This window comes from Myripristis murdjan, chromosome 7 (genome assembly GCF_902150065.1).
Source record: "Myripristis murdjan chromosome 7, fMyrMur1.1, whole genome shotgun sequence".
Lineage (NCBI taxonomy): Eukaryota > Metazoa > Chordata > Actinopteri > Holocentriformes > Holocentridae > Myripristis > Myripristis murdjan.
The window spans coordinates 26,060,691-26,079,406 of NC_043986.1; the positions used below are offsets into that span (position 1 = coordinate 26,060,691).

An 18,716-nucleotide genomic window follows, 5' to 3' on the forward strand; every position below is an offset into this window, starting at 1 on the left:
CAAATATAAAGGCTCTCATCCACTATAGCTTTAGGTTGAATCACTACGGTGTTGTATATTAATTTGAAAACCACAGTAGCAGCATGGGTATTTATGCATTTGAAAATGTTGGAAATTATGAAATAAAAACCATCACTTCTTTTATGCTAGACCCCGGAATTAAAAAATTATACTCACAGGAATCCCTTATTTTCTCTCTGACTCTCTCTCTCTCTCTCTCTCTCTCTCTCCCTCCCCCTCTCTCTCCCCCTCTCTCTCAGGTGTTGAGCTGAACAAGCCCACTCACTTCACTGTGACCACCAAGGGAGCAGGCAAAGCGAAGCTGGACTGCAACTTCAGCGGCCCGGCCAAAGGAGAGGCAGTCAAGGACTTTGAAATCATCAACAACCACGACAACACGCAGACTGTCAAATACACACCTGTGCAGCAGGTGAGATGGCTAAATGAATACAGACACACTTTGCTCCCAGTTTTCATTCCTCTGAAAGGAGCACTGATTTCTTCTTTACCGTCTCTCTGTGTCTCTGCATACTGGAACTGAATTCAAACATGCCCACAACGTATAGTCAGAGTGTCCGCATATCCTGAAAAAGTTAAATTAAGTAAATTAAATTATCTATATTTAAGGCCTTAAAATCAGTTTTCTGATAATCATTAGTTATCAGAAAATCTTTTCACTATGAAATCACATCTTTTTCTCAGTTATATAGAACAAGGCTTGTAGTAAAATTTGCAAAACTGAAAAAAATATCTGCTTTACCAAACACAATTGGACTATATGTTCCTTAACAATTTATTTCCTGTTTTTGATTTTGCTTATTCTGCCCTTTTCAGATGTTTCAGAACTTTCATTAGCTGCATTCAATCAGTAGTTTGAATTGATCAGCTTTGTTTTTCTTTATTTTGGATTTTAAATTTAGTTCCAGGCATTAAAAATGTCTTCAGTTTGTCTCCCTGCAGCCTGCAGATACCCTGATGACCACGTCATCCATTTATTCCTAAATAAAGATGTGTGTGTACACAGTTGTGTAAACCCTCGTGTTACTTTCCCAGGGTCCTTTGGGAATTGCTGTGACCTATGGAGGAGATCACATTCCCAAGAGCCCCTTCAACGTTGCCGTGGCGCCCACGCTGGACCTCAGCAAGATCAACGTCGCAGGCCTGGGTGACAGTACGTACTTTCCACAGTTATCACTGTGTTTTGTTAAAGTCGTTGTTAACCCTCGTGTGTGTTGTCATTTTCACAGCTGGATATAGAGTTTAAACTCCTCTTCTTTTGCTTGCTCAACCTGCATCACTGTCATTTATATCTGATTTGCTTTCATATGCTTACATATAAGAGTACATTCTTTGCATCCCTGCATCAGTGATAAAATCACTTTCATTTTCTTAGTGACAAAATTAAATGTAGATAAATCAGCCACTGACATGGTACATGTCCACTTGCCAATACATGGGGTTGATAGTGGCCTTTCATTTCAAAAAATGGGCCATTGAGGCTATCGGAAGTTACTTGGAGTCTGTTGTCTATTGGATGTCCTTAATTTGAATTGATTCTAATGCAGCAGTTTGATTCATGCAAAAATGCTGATATTACTATCCTGAGGCTTTTCTACATTTTCAGCATCAAACTCCAAAGAAAACACAGAACACCAGGAATTTCTTGGCATGAAAATGTCTAAATTTGCAGACTGACACAAAATATTTCAAGCCATAATAAAAACACTTCTTGGTTGGACTTTGAAGAGTATATATCTTTCCCTTACATGATTTCCTTTTCTCTTGTCCATGCTATGGTGTTCCAGTATCTTCTGTACTATAAATTTACCCATAAACTTTGATTTAGCACCTACAGGGGCAATCTTCTCAGTAGGATATCTGGAATATCCTCCATCCTCTTTGTCCAAACAGATCTATGTCTGCTCCTACACTCCCTCACTCTCTCTCTGTGTGTGTGTCTTTGCAGAGATGACTGTAGGCAAGGACCAGGAAGTGACTGTGAAGACAAAGGGTGCTGGTGGTCAGGGCAAGGTCGGCGCCAAGGTGACTGGCCCGTCAGGGAAGCCAGTGGCCAGCAAGGTACGGCATGTTATTTGGTAGGATTTTCAGTGTGTATTGTTTACTGTTTAAAGTCAGACAGGAACTGTTTGAAAATTCCCGCATCACTGAGGCAGGGAGGACACAGAAGGCCAAATTCAAGGTGCATGCTTTACCTAATCCTTCCTATGTCCCGTCCCAGGTGGAGCCAGGCCTGAGCCCAGAGACCAGCCAGGTGAAGTTTATCCCCCGGGAAGCTGGGCCATACCAGGTTGAGCTGACGTATGATGGAGTTCCCATCCCTGGGTCTCCCTACACACCCACAGCCTACCCTGCCACAGACCCCTCCAAGGTCAGCTGCCTTTACTGATTATTGTTACAAAATACAAACCTTGCATCTCTAAAAAGTTGATTTTTACTGATGACACATAATTTTGACAGTTTATAATATATAGGATCACAAAACCTTTTCAGTACATTAGGAACATGCAAAATACTGCAAAATAACAAATTAACTGTCAACATCTGTATGCTGCAACACTACAGGTGGTTTTAGTTTATTACACTGATATTAGGATGTGTAGGATCTGTTATCCACATTGAATTGAGTTGCTGTCACTGCTCTGCAATGTTCATAGATCCATTCTCAGAAATCCTCTCCTTAGTCATTCATCTCTGTCCCTCTTCTGTCTCCCTCTCAGGTGCGTTGCTCTGGCCCAGGCCTGGAGCGCGCCAAGGTGGGCGAGACGGGAGAGTTCGTCGTGGACTGCACCAACGCCGGTCCGGCCGAGCTGACCATCGAGATCATCTCCGACAGCGGGACCGAGGCAGAGGTCCACATCCAAGACAACGGAGACGGCACCTACACCATCACCTACATCCCCCTCTACCCTGGCTCCTACACCCTCACCATCCGCTACGGTGGCCAGGATGTGCCAAACTTCCCCGCTCGGCTCAACGTGGAGCCTGCAGTCGACGCCAGCGGAGTCCGTGTGTTCGGACCCGGAGTGGAGGGCAAAGGTAAGGGGCTGGAGAGCCATTGTTTACTTCTGTTTAACCTCAAACAACCACAAAAACAGTTCAAATAAAAAAATGTGAATACTTGCTTCATATTGTTTTTGTAAGTATGCCCCACCACACAGGCATTCTGTAAATTACTCTCCCTTATTTTATCCTGTTTTGCTTTGCTGTTTCCTATTATTTGCTGCAACACTGACCCAATATCACCATGGAGACAAGGAAAATTTCATGCAGTCAAATTTAAATCTTCAAGTTAAATCTCCAGCACCTCAAGCATAAGCTAACATTCAACAAACAAATGTATCCAGGCTAGGTAGTCATGCTGTATTTGCCCTGTCCTTGTGTTTTTAGGTGTTTTCCGTGAGGCGACCACCGACTTCACTGTGGATGCTCGCGCTCTCACACAGACCGGAGGCGACCACATCAAAACCGTCATCAGCAACCCCTCCGGCAGCCGCACGGATTCCCTGATCACCGACCTGGGAGATGGAACCTACAACGTGGAGTACACTCCCTACGAGGAGGGTGAGTTCATGTCCATGAAATGTGTCAGTGTCTGTAGAATTAATAGACCCAGTTAATAGTGTCATCATTTTTCCATTTCACAAGGAGCACTGAATCAGAGTCTGATCTGTATAAATGTTGGGGCTGTGCTGGGAGACTATGATTTAAAATCAAATTTTGTGAGATATTGCCGTGATTATTTGTTTCAAGGATTTTAGGAGTAAAATTCAACCTCTAACCTACAGCTCTAAAGCTCTAAAAATAAATTTGATCTCTGTCTGTTTCAGGCCCCCACAGTGTGGAGGTTTCCTACGATGGCTCTCCTGTGCCCAAAAGCCCGTTCCGTGTTGGTGTGACCGAGGGCTGCGATCCGGCACGTGTGCGTGTGCACGGTCCCGGCCTGAAGGGTGGCATCACCAACAAACCCAACAAGTTCACAGTGGAGACCCGGTAAGCAAGAAAGACTTACAGTAAGGCTTTGAAAACATCCTGAGGATGGGTCTTAAATCACTTCCCAGCTCAGAAAGATGGAATTCAGTTGCGTTTGAAATCTTTGGTAGCAACATGCAAGAAATCCCTTTCATTTGCCATACAAATGTAATCACTTTCCTCCCTTGCCCTCTTTCCCTCCAGCGGAGCAGGCACTGGTGGTCTTGGTCTGGCAGTGGAGGGTCCATCAGAGGCCAAAATGTCCTGCACTGATAATAAGGATGGCAGCTGCAGCGTGGAGTACATCCCCTATGAGCCTGGCACGTACAACCTCAACATCACCTACGGCGGCCAGCCCATCACAGGTATGGAAATGTACACACACACACACACATAAACAGAACAATCTATGCAGATATCACAAATTATTGGGAAAACAATACTGACAACATTTCCATTATATTACTGTTGGATGTGTGCTTTCTTAGTGGGTTTTACAGTTGAGAATGACAGGAAACATGCAGAAGAGAAAAAGTATGACTCATGATGAAGGTGTTGAGACACATTTTAAACTTCCCCATCAAATGATCTCTGCTGTTAACTTGACACGCTGAGCTGTCAGGACGCCTCGGCGTGCTGTTTTCTGACTTTTCTCTTCCTCTGTGTGCAGGCAGCCCGTTCTCAGTGCCAGTCAGTGACACAGTGGACAGCACCAAGGTGAAGTGCCAGGGTCCAGGCCTGGGCAACAACGTCAGAGCCAACATCCCTCAGGCGTTCACAGTGGACGCCTCCAAAGCTGGAGTGGCCCCGCTGCAGGTCCGCGTACAGGGACCCAAAGGTAAGAGGGTTTTTTTAATGCATCTGTGGGCATGGTACAAGTATGCATCAAAGCAATGCTTGGTATTTAACTTTGTGTGTGTGTGTGTGTGTGTGTAGGAGTGGTGGAGCCTGTGGAGGTGGTGGATAACGGAGACCAGACCCACACAGTCAACTACGTTCCCACCAGGGAGGGCCCCTATTCTATCAACGTACTCTACGCTGATGAGGAGATCCCACGCAGGTAAAACACACACACACACAGTTTCAGTTTGAGTTTGTCGGAAAAAGGGCACTTTAACACTCAACATTCCCCGCCCTCTACTTTCTTTGTTTTTGCCTCAACGTGTCGTTCCCTCCCTCTGTCAGTCCCTACAAGGTGAAGGTGCTGCCCACCCACGATGCCAGTAAGGTGCGTGCCAGTGGACCAGGCCTCAACACCACCGGGGTGCCCGCCTCTCTGCCCGTCGAGTTCACCATCGATGCTAAAGACGCTGGGGAGGGACTGCTGGCTGTGCAGATTACCGTGAGTACACACACGATACACAGTGTGGCATGCAGACGATGACGGGCTTTGTGCGCATAACCACGCAGTGAGTCTCTCCTCCCTCCTTCTCTCCACAGGACCCAGAAGGGAAGCCCAAGAAGGCCAACATCCGAGACAACCACGACGGCACCTACCTGGTGTCCTACGTGCCTGACATGACCGGCCGCTACACCATCCTCATCAAGTATGGCGGCGACGAGATCCCGTATTCTCCTTACAGGATCAGGGCCCTGCCTACCGGAGACGCCAGCAAGTGCACTGTCACAGGTGAGTCCACACAACCAGTCTACACACACACATATATTGGTGTTGCATATTTAATGTAATTGTGACACTATTTCTGTCTTATGAATGTAGGTTATGACAATGCCACAGTGTTTTTGCAACTCATTATAATGAATTTTAATTCGAGAATGCCACTCAGCAACAGCAATATGACGCACACAGAAATACAGAAAAAGCAGGATAGTCGTCTCACATTATAAATTAGTTGGATTTATGTGTCCACAAACATCTGATATCCTTCAGGGGAAAGTAACTTGAGAACTTGAGATCACACAGTACCGGAAAATTTTAGATCCCATCCGTCAGCTTGTCATTTTTTCATGCATTGGTATGTTGTGTTCCTCACGCTGTGCTCCTCAGTTACACCCTCCCACCCTTCCCCCCCCCCGCCCAAGCCCGGTCCCCGCTGTACACACACACATAGCCGACACACCCCCCCCCACCACACCCCCACTCCCTGCTTCACACTCCTCCATCACCGTTTTGTTTTTCGTCCCACCTTTTGGAGCACAGTGATTGCCTCTCACCGCCCCCCTCCCCCTCCACACGCCCACCTGACTTTCTTTTGTCACTTTTGTTTTTTCGCTCCCCTGCTTCTCACCGTTCCTATTCTCAGTCTCAATCGGCGGTCACGGTTTAGGTAAGCCCTCACGTGCGAGTTTGTCCTGTAGAAGAACTCCTCTCCTCTCTCTGCCTCTCTCAGCATGCGGGATAGTGGCACCCCCTTTCAACGGGTCTCCCTGTCTCTCTCTCTTTTTCTCTCTCTCTCTTCCATCTTTTCCTCTCCTTTCTCCTTTTCCTGATTCCTCTCTCCTAACGGTCTCGGTTTCCCTCTCACATTTATTTATTGGACAGACTAATGGACTAACAGAGTAAGTAGGATGGCATGGTGGAATGGCTAATCTAGTTTCAGTGTTACATGGAAACTGTCTGATAATAACATATGAGTTGTTGGTAATAACAGCTGGAAATAACACGGTCATGTCTGGATCTCATCCCACTCAAACCTGGTCTCATGGTTGTGGAATGTGCATGTTGGGAGGCGTGCGAGTAACAGAAAGGAACTGGGAGTGTCTGAATGCTCGTTGGTGTCTTTAATGCATGCCCGACGGCACCAGGTTACATCACTTAACGTAACTCGCTGCTCTTCAGGAGCCGGCGTCGGCCCCACGATTCAGATCGGCGAGCAGACGGTGATCACCGTGGACGCCAAGGCCGCCGGGAAAGGCAAGGTGACGTGCAGCGTGTGCACGCCCGAGGGGGCGGAGCTCGACGTGGACGTGGTGGAGAACGAAGACGGCACGTTTGACATCTTCTACACGGCGCCGCAGCCCGGCGAGTATGTCATCTGTGTCCGCTTCGGAGGGGAGCACATTCCCAACAGCCCCTTCCAGGTCACGGTGAGCGCCACGCAACGCAACAAACACACACTTTATTGACGGAAAACACACACTGTAGACTCTGTTTGTACGTATATCCATCTCTCATGGCCAACACTGGCTTGGTTTGTCACTGAGTTCATATTTGCCATATTTGGGAAGAGTTCTCACCTGTTTTTATATGGTGTGTGTGTGTGTGTGTGTGTGTGTGTGTGTGTGTGTGTGTGTGCATGTGAGCAAGTGATCACCTTTTTGTTTCTCTCTACAGCAGCTTCCTGATTGGGTCCTGGTTACACCAGACGTTTAAAAATGACTAACTACCGTTTTATTCCCCGATCTCTTTCACCCTCTCTGTCTACTTCACCACCTTGCCCCCCCCCTACACCTCCACCTCTCCTTGTTCCTCCCATCCATCCCTCCCTCCTCCTCTCAGGCGCTGGAAGGAGCTCCCTCAGACCAGCTCATGCAGCAGAGCCAAATGCCCCAGTACTACTCTCAACAACCCTGGGTACCTAAACCTCTGCCTCCTCCCTCCCTCACCTCCCTCATCCCTCTCACTGTGCTCATCATCTCTAGGTCTTATTTTCTCCTTTTCTTCTTCTTCTCCATCCATTTCAAAACACCATTTCACCACCTTCATGGCTCAGGTTCTCATTTTTTTTCCTCCTCTCATCTCATATTCTCTCATCATCACCCTGCGTCCAGTGTCTGGTCTCCCTGGCTGCTGTCTCTCATTGCAGGTGTTTCATCTCTGAGAGGGTTTCGTCTCCATTTCTCTCGTCCCCGTTCCCTTCATCTCAAACACTGGATGGGACATGCACAGCACAATAGGGCTGCACAACGTCGAGCATAAAAATCTGTTGCTGTAAATGTCTTTTTTAGCATTCCGAAGTGTAAATCTTTACCTCTGCGACCCCGAACAATATGGAAAATCAAACACTTTATGGAAGAAAATCGAATTTATTGTGCAGCCTTACTGGGCAGTGATGCTCCATGCAACCTCAAACCACTTTCTTAGGAAGGCAAAACAGCCATTTTGAGACTCGTCAATGTCGGCACATTGGGTGCTCCACATTTTGCAAAATGGCCGCCTTGGGTTTGTTGAGTTTGTGTTTCCTCATCCCCGCCCCCCCCCCCTGCCTCTCAACCACGTGTGTTTTTCTCCTCAAGTCATTCTCTCTCGCAGTTTGTGTCGGTGTCATCATCATCATGATCATAATCATCGCCATCTTCATTGCCAATCATCTCATCTCATGATTGTCTCGTTGCATCTTTTGTTGGTGTTTGGAGCCTTTTTGTTTTCCTCCTCCCGTTGTGCAGCGTTGTGTTCATCGCATCTGTTCTGTATCCTGTTGTTGACATATTGTCAGCGCTGCTTGTTGTTGTTGACACGTTCTCTGCTCATCATCCCTCATCCTTCATGTTTCTGCCCCACCTATATCATCACTTCAAATGCTTATAATAAAATAGTTATAGTGAGAATAAAACATGCTAATGTTTTCTATGATGATGTTTGATCACGCCCGTCATCAGCACAGCCTTCCCCAGATAGTGTGTCTGACCTCTGGCCTCTGTCTCCTAGGCGACAGACAGACCAATGGGAATGAATGGTCTGGATGTGGCAGGGCTGAGACCGTTTGACCTGGTCATCCCCTTCACCATCCAGAAAGGAGAGATCACAGGTACACACACACACACACACACACACACACACACATAAATATGTGCATTTATGAACAAAAACAGATGTGATTCAGTCTTCAGAGGTGACATACCGTACGCCTTCCCTGTAGGTGACGTCCGTATGCCATCAGGCAAAGTGGCCAAGCCTGATATCACAGACAACAAGGATGGCACTGTTACCGTCAAGTACGCCCCCACCGAGGCTGGTCTGCACGAGATGGACATCAAATATGACGGCATCCACATCCCTGGTAGGATTTAACTCTGAGGGTTTATTGAAATAATAGGGGAAGTGTATGCCTGTGCATTGACCGCTATGATTTATAACAGTCTGAGTTGTGCCAGGAGTTGGGACAGGAAAAGGAAAACAATGGAAAAAAAACTGACACTATTGTCCGTCTCTGTTTCTCTCTTTATGCCTCTTGTCATTTATAGGCAGTCCACTGCAGTTCTACGTGGACTATATGAACAGTGGTAATGTCAGTGCCTATGGCCCTGGCCTCATCCACGGGACTGTCAACAAGCCTGCTGTCTTCACTGTTAACACTAAAGATGCTGGAGAGGGTAAGGAGCACAGTAATAGGCAGGGCATAAAAATATCAGATGATGAAATTGGTGACACAGAAGCGCAAAACATGGATGTCCACCCTCGCACCTTCCCTTCCTCTCTGACCGGTGTGTTCATATCGTGTCCCTGCAGGCGGTCTGTCCCTGGCCATTGAGGGCCCGTCCAAGGCGGACATCAGCTGTGTGGACAACCAGGACGGGACCTGCACCGTGTCCTACCTGCCTGTCCTGCCCGGAGACTACAGCATCCTGGTCAAATACAACGACAAGCACATCCCCGGCAGCCCCTTCTCTGCAAGGATTACTGGTGAGATGCACACACATTCACAACCATACAATGCAAACAAGTCAAATCCATTTGAAAATGACACTAATTCATTCACTTCTCCAAGCTGAATTTAGAGATACATGTGAAAGTTGAGTTTCAGTAAATGTTCCTTTGATTTGATTCTGTTTTTTTTATTTTAGAAGTGTTTTTATTTTAAACCCCTAAAACAAACAGCACTCTCAGCGAATGGATCTACACACAAAAAAACCCAATAGAAGTGCTGTCCATCTTCTTCTGTTTGAATTTTTGTTGTCCTTGCACCCCCTCACCTCCCTCTTTATGTCACTGCTGTGTTTTCTAGGTGATGACTCCATGAGGATGTCCCATCTGAAGGTGGGATCAGCCGCTGATATCCCGCTGGACATCGGAGAGCTGGACCTCAGCCAGCTGACCGCCTCCCTGACCACGCCGTCGGGCCGCGAGGAGCCCTGCCTGCTGAAGATGCTGCGTAACGGACACGTCGGTGAGTGCTCACCTGCACCGGAGTTAAGAAATCAGCTGATCTTTACATTGTCGAAGATGAGTCTCGTCAATAGTCGGGTTTTTAAACATGGCGTTGTGTGTTTTCTAAGCCTCTCTCTATCATGTGTTTGTGTCCATCACAGGTATCTCCTTCGTTCCCAAGGAGATCGGAGAGCACCTGGTGAACATCAAGAAGAACGGCCGGCACATTCCCAGCAGCCCTATCACCGTGATGATCAACCAATCAGAGATAGGCGATGCCAGCCGCGTGCGTGTGAGCGGCCAGGGCCTGAGCGAGGCCAGGACCTTCGAGCCCGCTGAGTTCATCATCGACACTCGGGATGCAGGTGTGTGTCAAGACAATGAACGACCAACCAAATGAGGGTTACAGACAAATACATGTGGAGATTTGTGAGATTTCAGCTCAGTTCTTTTATTCCAGAGTATTTATTACCTGTGTGGCACGTTTCTGTCTCTACAGGCTACGGCGGCCTGAGTCTGTCCATCGAGGGCCCCAGTAAAGTGGACATCAACACTGAGGACCAGGAGGACGGTACCTGCAAGGTCACATACTGCCCCACTGAACCCGGAAACTACATCATCAACATCAAGTTCGCTGACCAACACGTGCCAGGTACTTGCTAAAATAATGCACCGGTTACTACAGAGCAGATCAAGGTCGCTCATATCTTTCAGTGGTTCTTGTGAAGTTTTTTGAGGTGACATTTTGGTCTGTGAGATCAAAAGATCAGAGGAATATCTTACAGATCAAAACCCTGTCTCAGTTAACGGTGTGCAGACCTCACTCCTTTCAACATTTTTTTGTCGTGCACCTGAATGATTTGCCTGGATGTTTGGAAACTTTGCCCTTTTCTAAAGTCCAGATGAAACTAGAAAAGCCATCAGTAAGCTTGAAACTCAAACTCAACCCTAAAACATGTGGCAGTAGCTGCTTTTCTATGGTTTTATGAAGCTCTGTCAAATTGCTCTATCGTGGTCATCATATCAGACCAGTGATCAGGCTCTTTATCGCCACAATAACAATATAACTTTAAGTCCTCTAAAGAATACTAATCCGTGTGTGTTTGTGTATGTGTGTGTGTGTGTTTGTGCGTGTGTAGGGAGTGCGTTCACAGTGAAGGTAACAGGCGAGGGCAGGATGAAGGAGAGCATAACCAGGAAGAGGAGGGCAGCGTCGGTCGCCAATGTCGGCAGCCAGTGTGACCTCAGCCTCAAAATCCCAGGTGACTGAAACAGGAAGTAGTGACAATGGAGTCAACCCGTCCTCGTGCATGTCAGAAGTCAAACTGCACTTTATAATACAGTTTCTGTGAATTGCCATAGAAATTAGTTTCCCATTGTCAGAATATTGTGTGAAATGCTCTGGTTTCTGTGACTGTTTCCTGCATGTTTGGATTGGCGGTGGCCTCCAGACAGAGCTGCATGTGTGTCGCTGCATATCTCAAGTGTATCTGCCCCCTGTCTGCCCCCCCTCCTCAGAGATCAGCATAGCAGACATGACAGCCCAGGTGACCAGCCCGTCTGGCCAGATCCACAAAGCTGACATTATGGAGGGAGAGAACAACACCTACTGCATCCGTTTCGTCCCCACTGAGACGGGTGTACACACAGTGTGTGTGAAGTACAACGGCATGCATGTGCCTGGCAGCCCCTTCCAGTTTACTGTGGGCCCCCTGGGAGAGGGAGGGGCACACAAGGTCCGTGCCGGAGGGCCCGGCCTGGAGAGAGCTGAGGCTGGAGTGCCAGGTTGGTGTTATTCTGCGTGATTTGCCCATTTGACCTGCTGTGAATTGCATGTTTAAACACCTGACTCTGTGTCCTGTGTAGCTGAATTCAGCATCTGGACAAGGGAGGCTGGAGCTGGAGGCCTCAGTATTGCTGTGGAGGGGCCGAGCAAGGCTGAAATTGCCTTCGAGGACCGCAAGGACGGCTCCAGTGGAGTGTCCTACATCGTACAGGAGCCTGGTGAGAGAGGAGAAAGGGGATTGGGGACGAATGAGAATAAAATTAGTATCTCAATCTGTGCCAGACACAAAAATGACATAATTTCTATTTGTTCAGCTCTGTTCTTGTCCTTTTCTTTATTGCAGCTTATGTGAGTGGTGTGTATTTCTACTGTCAGTTTCATCTTGAATGTTCCATCAAGGCTCTCTGCATATTATTTTGTGTCTTTAACTGTAGAAAACTACTGTGTGCGTGTGTGTGTGCGCGTGTTTCAGTGACTTTCTGACATTATGCCCATCCCCCTGTAGGAGACTACGAGGTGTCAATTCGTTTCAACGACGAGCACATCCCTGACAGCCCCTTCGTCGTCCCTGTTGCGTCGCCATCAGACGACGCTCGACGCCTCACTGTTGCCAGTCTTCAGGTGAGGCTCTGAGACACACACACATCCGTGTGCACACACGCCAGGCCATGCTACACTACCCACAATGCAGCAGCTGCAGCCAGTGGTGAAAGTTATTACTAGAATATACCAGATTAAATTAGGCCAACAACAACAGCTTTACTACATAGAGAGAGAGATAGATGAACAATTCTGAATGCAGATATAAAATGACACTGATACTTTGGTATATTTGGTAGCCAAGACAGAAGCCACTACCATACAATTTCAATCAGATAACTTCATTTCTACTGTGCTGGTAGAATAGACCTTTTCCACAGCAGCCTTTTTCATGTGAGTTACAGGGTAAACAAAGATGTTATTAGTGACATTAATTAAGGTTCTGTTCCATTTGGGTCTAGCAGAGCCAGCGTCCTGGTGGTGTTCATGCTGGCAGGCTCACAGGAAAGGCTCTGGTACACTTACATTGACCAGAAACTTAATTAAGGTCATTAGTACCACCTGTATTTTAAAATAGGCCTACAGCAAAATCCTACAATGAGGGTTTTGGAAATACAGGGTGTATTACCAAAATACAAAATACAGGATGTTCAGGGATGGTCATGATAAAGAAGTCAGAGGTGTAGGTGTAGGATGAGCTGCTGCTGCATTGTTGGGCGGTGCAAAGGCTTCTGGGATACGAGAGGACTGTGTGTGTTTCTCGTGCCTCATTCTAAAGGCTCCCAACAGCCTCCCACCTCTAAGACTAATCGCGGGCGCTAAAGGGTTAAAGAGGTCTCACATGGGCTGTGTCCTTCTCTGTCTCTGTCTCAACTCAAACAAGAACACATCATACCGACTCTCACACATGAAGACCTAATCAATCACACACGCATGCACACTCTCTGTCACACATACAAAAAATGGGCTAATCTGCACTCACATGTTCAGATACATCATTAAACTCACACACTAGCTCCTCCTCAAAGGTGTTTCTCTTCCTTTCACCGACCTTTCCTATCTTAAACTTCCACAAAAAACTGCTTTTTCCACGCTTCACTGTGCAGCCCTCCTCTTTAGCCCTGTTAGCGACCTCCAGGTAAGGGGTACATTAGCATAGAGCCCAAAGTTGTCTGAGTATGATATTTGGGTTCCTATGGCAATATGAAGGAGATTCTCTTGTGTATTGGGGAACGCAGGGGTTAGTAGTGAATAATGGTGTTTAGTGCTATAGTGTTGAGCGTGTGAGTGTGTGTTGTTGAGCAGGAGTCGGGCTTGAAGGTGAACCAGCCGGCGTCGTTTGCCGTCAGCTTGAACGGTGCAAAGGGTGTTATCGACGCCAAGGTCCACAGCCCCTCTGGAGCCTTGGAGGAATGCTGCGTCACTGAGATCGACCAAGGTAACCACAGAGAAGACATCCGCGCTTGGGATGCGTTGATGAATCCGGGGGCGCAAAGCTGGGAACGTTTTCGCATGGAGATAAATGAAAATGCAGAGTTTGATGGGGACATTGCTGGGATGATGTTTGCAGAACATCAGAATGCCTCTCCATCGCCTTACCTTTCCCCTCCTCTCCGTTCCTCCAGATAAGTACGCAGTACGGTTTATTCCCAGAGAAAATGGTCTCTATCTGATTGATGTGAAGTTCAATGGCAGCCACATCCCTGGCAGTCCGTTTAAGATTCGCGTTGGAGAGACGGGCCAGGCTGGGGATCCTGGGATGGTGTCGGCCTATGGACCAGGCCTGGAGGGAGGCACCACAGGTAACACACTTCCTTTCTTCTGCAGTTCCTATTCGCTGAAATCAAGCTAAAAAATGGAATGGAAAAGTAGCATTTTTCGTTTTGTTTTAGCCGGTCTTTGCTTCTCTCTTCCCCCCCTCCCAGTAATGTCTACTTTTGTACTTTTGTCGTGTCTTACACTTATCCTTGTGAAGCTCAAGCCTGTTTTTGGCAGCTCTTGTGTATTTAAGTCATCTTCACCACGCAGCCTGCCTCTGCTCTGCGTTCAGGTCTTCGTACAAACACTGCACATGACATACACTCGTTCGTGTCTTTGTCTCAATCCTTCTCCCTCACTTTCCATCCCCTTGGTCTCACCTCTCTGCTGCTCTCTTACTTGTTAGGAACTGCCTGTGAATTTGTGGTGAACACCAGCAATGCAGGAGCCGGGGCCTTGGCTGTGACCATTGACGGGCCCTCTAAGGTGAAGATGGACTGTGTGGAGTGCACTGAGGGCTACAGGGTCACATACACCCCAATGGCCCCTGGAAACTATCTCATCTCCATCAAATATGGTGGACCTTACCACATTGTTGGAAGCCCCTTCAAGGCCAAGATCACTGGTGAGCAGAAATAGACCTTCAGGACACTCATGGAGTGTATCTGCACATGCATGTGTCAATACACAGATACAAATGGCATACATTGCCAAGCTCAACGTTAAGGGAGATGACTTGAGCTCTGCTGCCATTGCACAAAGTTAAATATGGCTCCAACAATTACACTGTTTTCTGTTCTTCCTCCTCGCCCTCTTATATTTTGTCTGCCTCCCTCTCCTCCTCCAGGTTCCAAGTTGGTGTCCAGCCACAGTCTGCATGAAACCTCTTCTGTGATGGTTGATCCTGTGACTCGCGCCATCAGCTGCTCTCAGCAGGGCGCTCCCGCCCAGTCAGACGCCAGCAAGGTCACAGCCAAGGGCCTGGGCTTGACCAAGGGCTTCATCGGACAGAAGAACAGCTTCAGCGTCGACTGCAGCAAAGCAGGTATGGTTGGTCGTGGTTCTAGGGAACGTGCGGTTTGACCTTCTCCACCTCTAACAAGAAATATTTCCTGATGAAACACTGGTCTAGACGTGTCTGTTTCTCAGTTTCTATATAAAAAAAAAAAGTTCTAGGTGTAGACAAACTTTCTCACAGTGGCAGATTTGAAGATAGAGGAAAGGCCAATGGAAATAACAGGTTTAAGAACACATTTTAGGAAGTAATGAGTTTTTGGGGAAAGGTGTTTTTAATTTTCAGGGGAAAAAAACTGCCTAACAAGACCACTATTCCCAGATAAAGACATGCAGTCGCCTCAGCCATAGTCTCATTTGTTTATGGCATTTACACTAGGGTATTGCGATTCATTTGACAGTGATATATTTGTTTTTAAATGTCACCAATACTCCTTTTTTAATGTGTGGATGTTTGTTTTTAACCTTTATTCTGTCTCCTTCCACAGGACGTAACATGCTTCTGGTTGGCGTGGACGGTCCCAAGGTGCCCTGTGAGGAGATCCTCGTGAAACACTTGGGCAACCGCATATACAACGTCAGCTACCAGCTCAAAGAGAAGGGAGAGTACATCCTGGTGGTCAAGTGGGGGGACGAACACATCCCTGGCAGCCCCTACCACATCACTGTCTAAAATCCAATGCCGCGAAGCAGAACAAGAAACTTACTATACCACTGTTAAACAGCTGAAATTCTGTCTAGAATCTTTTCATTGTTTACAAATCCAGTCCCTTTCATGGTAAAAATCAAACCAATAAGATCTCTGGCTTTTTACTCCTTATTTTATCGCCGTTTAACCCAATAGAAAACAAACTCTGACGTCAGTGTTTACCTTCAGCCAGATTTCCTAGTTTTGCAGATCGGAATTTTAAATCCAACACCTTCACACTTCACTGTAAGCAGCCAGTCTTATTTTAAATCCAAAATCTCCCAAAGATGAATGCATAGACACTGAATACTCCTCTCTTCCTCAGTCACTCCATTTCTCTTTCCATCCCTCCCCTCGTCACGTCCTCAAGCAGATTTAGAGAGGGGAAACATGCACCTTTTTATTACTGTAAACTAGCAGTGAATTGTGCCTTAGGCTTTTTACATGTTCAATCGTGGACACTAGTGGACATTGGTGGCTGGTTGGCCTGTAGTTTTCGTCTGTAGAGTTAGAATTTGTAGAGTTAGGATAGCTTAGCATAGAGTAGCAGCGCTGATATCGGCCCGGCCGAGCCTAGCATGGGATGGAGGGTTACACTCAATGGCTACCCTTTATATATAGTGGATACAAGCAATTTTACAATCATAGGACTTCAACCAAAGACCGTCAGAAAGATGACGCGATGTATCCAAGACTCTTATACCTCCCTTACTTAGTCCTTTGTGCGTGTACAATGTGTAAAAGTACTTTTATGCATGCCTCACACGCATAATGATACACTTTGATATTAGTCCTATGTTTGATCAGGCTTATCTGCTATTTATAGAGGGGTAGTTTTTGCAGTGTTGAAACCCAGTAAAAGCTCAGTGCTGGCCCAGTGTGTGTTGTTCATGATGCTCTTTAACTAACCTAGTTGTTTTACCTGCTGCTAGTGTGATCCAGTTTTAGGCACTGCTGTTCTTCAAACCGTAATATGGATTAGCGTGATGATTGCAAAGGACTAGAGGTGTGGTAACGTGAATCGAGAGGCTAGTGACAGGAGAAAAATGTAGCACAGGCCGAGGACACTCCTGGTTTGTCTCACACACGCTCTCTCAGCGATGCTTAGGCTGCCTGTGTGGTTTACGCGTGATCCAAACATGCACTGTGCATGTTCATTAGGTCCTAAAGCTCATTCTTCAGATACAGAAAGCCTCTGACTCAGAATAACATCGACTAAGCTGAAACTTAAGATATGTGTTGTTGTGGTGGTCCACTTTGAGTATGGAGATGTTGCATATAAATTAACTGGTTCAAAAAGGGAACTTTGTAGAGTTGTGCTGGACAGAAGGGCTGAAGATGATATTGTGAACTGTCATGTCCTTAAACACAATGACCAAAAAAAACAAAAAACAAAACAAAACAATTGAGAACAAATGTTGCTTTGTTTTTCTGCTAAATGTCTGTAATTTGCCCCTCCATCCACCCACCCCTCCCTTCATCCTTCCAGCTCTTTTGGCTTTGTGTGTACTCAGTATTTCAGAGCGAAAAATGAATCTTGTCTTAAATAAATAATAATAAAAAGGCTTTAAAAGTGTTTGTAAGACTTACAGTATTTTGATACACAATAAAGTTGTCTTAAGTATTTTTCTGTCAGTCTAATGGCTGTGTATTTTTTTTTTTTTTTGTCTCAAACTTGCACCAGAACAAAGTGTCTAAAACATTAAGCTTTGTCTTATTCACACTTAAAGAACATTTAATCATGCAACACAAGATAGAAAAAAGTGCCATCCTTCTAGAAAAAATGTGGGGAAATTCACAGGGACTAAGTTTGTCTGCAGTGTTCAGTGCTGAGTTTATGGGAACCTTGTCACACTTGACTGTATTTTTTTTTCTCCTGGTAGTACTTTACATAGTACATAATTTAATTATGCAATTAATAAACCTGTTAGGTAGGTTTTTGTAGAGAATGCATTAATGCAGCTATCAGTAACAGATTGTTCTCAAGTTGCTGTTCTCACCAGTGTCTTTAATAGAGAGCACACATCAGTGCATATATAATTAGCATGGAAGAAATGGTAGTTTATCCCTACAGATCTTTACATTGAGTGGAAAATGTGGAGCCCACAGTATCCAGACCGCAGCCAACGCCCTTCCTGGAAAACTGCAGAGAAGTGAATGTCCTTATTTGGCCTGATGACCCCCCCTCCCCTGCCTACCACAATGCTCCAAACCCAACACACACACACATCACACTACCTCCAGAGGCCGCTGCACGAGAGAAAACCCTAATGGAAAGACTTGCATAATAACTCGGGAACAATGTTTTACGTCCTGTACATGCTGAGCGTTAACTAAAAACAGACCTACTTTACTGATTTAAATTCATTTAGATTAATTTGCTCTATGGTGATCACACTCTAAATACTACTACGGAAAAGTATAATATACAATAATCCTATAATGGGTTTTAGGACACTATAAGAAAGAAAAAAAAAAACAGCAAAAAAAAACAGATTTTGTGTCCAGTAGCAGTTTTACAATAAAGATCATAAAGTAATGTAAAGTCACCAAAGGCTACCACAGACACCACAGGTCTCTATAGGAATTGCCATATTTGTATTGTTACAGAGAAACTGTTATAGATATAACATAACATGATTCACAGCTGGGGGTCATGGGCACACTGTCAGTCCTTAGAGGAATATTACAGGTTATTATAGGAATATTATAGAGGAAGTAATTTGATAGGACAAGTGAAAGTTTCCGTGGTAAGTCTCATTGGGTAAGTCTCACTGGCAGTGGTGGTAGTAGTGTGAAGTTTTATTTTGGCGGGTTGGAAGCCAAGGTGTGTCACGCGACGTCATCCAGATGTTGCCAGCCGCCACGCCCACTCCACTCCACACTGCTGC

At 46.1% G+C, this 18,716-nt stretch overlaps 1 protein-coding gene across 3 annotated transcripts in view; it reads left to right on the forward strand.

Annotated features, from left to right (window-relative positions):
- Nucleotides 1–17,460, forward strand: part of flna (filamin A, alpha (actin binding protein 280)) — a 48,147-nt gene extending 30,687 nt beyond the window's left edge. The window contains exons 18-48 of one of the 3 annotated variants that reach the window (XM_030054763.1): nt 261–430; nt 1,054–1,171; nt 1,967–2,079; nt 2,240–2,389; nt 2,739–3,057; nt 3,409–3,582; nt 3,849–4,011; nt 4,195–4,355; nt 4,661–4,828; nt 4,927–5,050; nt 5,176–5,332; nt 5,431–5,620; nt 6,255–6,278; nt 6,791–7,038; nt 7,451–7,525; nt 8,600–8,699; nt 8,811–8,951; nt 9,136–9,264; nt 9,401–9,574; nt 9,897–10,058; nt 10,201–10,404; nt 10,539–10,691; nt 11,179–11,301; nt 11,558–11,824; nt 11,906–12,043; nt 12,331–12,446; nt 13,671–13,803; nt 13,991–14,167; nt 14,530–14,748; nt 14,971–15,168; nt 15,626–15,810. In XM_030054763.1, the coding sequence (XP_029910623.1) occupies nt 261–430; nt 1,054–1,171; nt 1,967–2,079; nt 2,240–2,389; nt 2,739–3,057; nt 3,409–3,582; nt 3,849–4,011; nt 4,195–4,355; nt 4,661–4,828; nt 4,927–5,050; nt 5,176–5,332; nt 5,431–5,620; nt 6,255–6,278; nt 6,791–7,038; nt 7,451–7,525; nt 8,600–8,699; nt 8,811–8,951; nt 9,136–9,264; nt 9,401–9,574; nt 9,897–10,058; nt 10,201–10,404; nt 10,539–10,691; nt 11,179–11,301; nt 11,558–11,824; nt 11,906–12,043; nt 12,331–12,446; nt 13,671–13,803; nt 13,991–14,167; nt 14,530–14,748; nt 14,971–15,168; nt 15,626–15,810 (4,973 nt within the window). Of the gene's footprint in view, nt 1–260; nt 431–1,053; nt 1,172–1,966; nt 2,080–2,239; nt 2,390–2,738; nt 3,058–3,408; nt 3,583–3,848; nt 4,012–4,194; nt 4,356–4,660; nt 4,829–4,926; nt 5,051–5,175; nt 5,333–5,430; nt 5,621–6,254; nt 6,279–6,790; nt 7,039–7,450; nt 7,526–8,599; nt 8,700–8,810; nt 8,952–9,135; nt 9,265–9,400; nt 9,575–9,896; nt 10,059–10,200; nt 10,405–10,538; nt 10,692–11,178; nt 11,302–11,557; nt 11,825–11,905; nt 12,044–12,330; nt 12,447–13,670; nt 13,804–13,990; nt 14,168–14,529; nt 14,749–14,970; nt 15,169–15,625 lie in introns of all 3 variants that reach the window. The other 2 variants (XM_030054764.1, XM_030054765.1) reach the window with 2 other exon arrangements.
- The last annotated feature ends 1,256 nt before the right edge of the window (nt 17,461–18,716 follow it).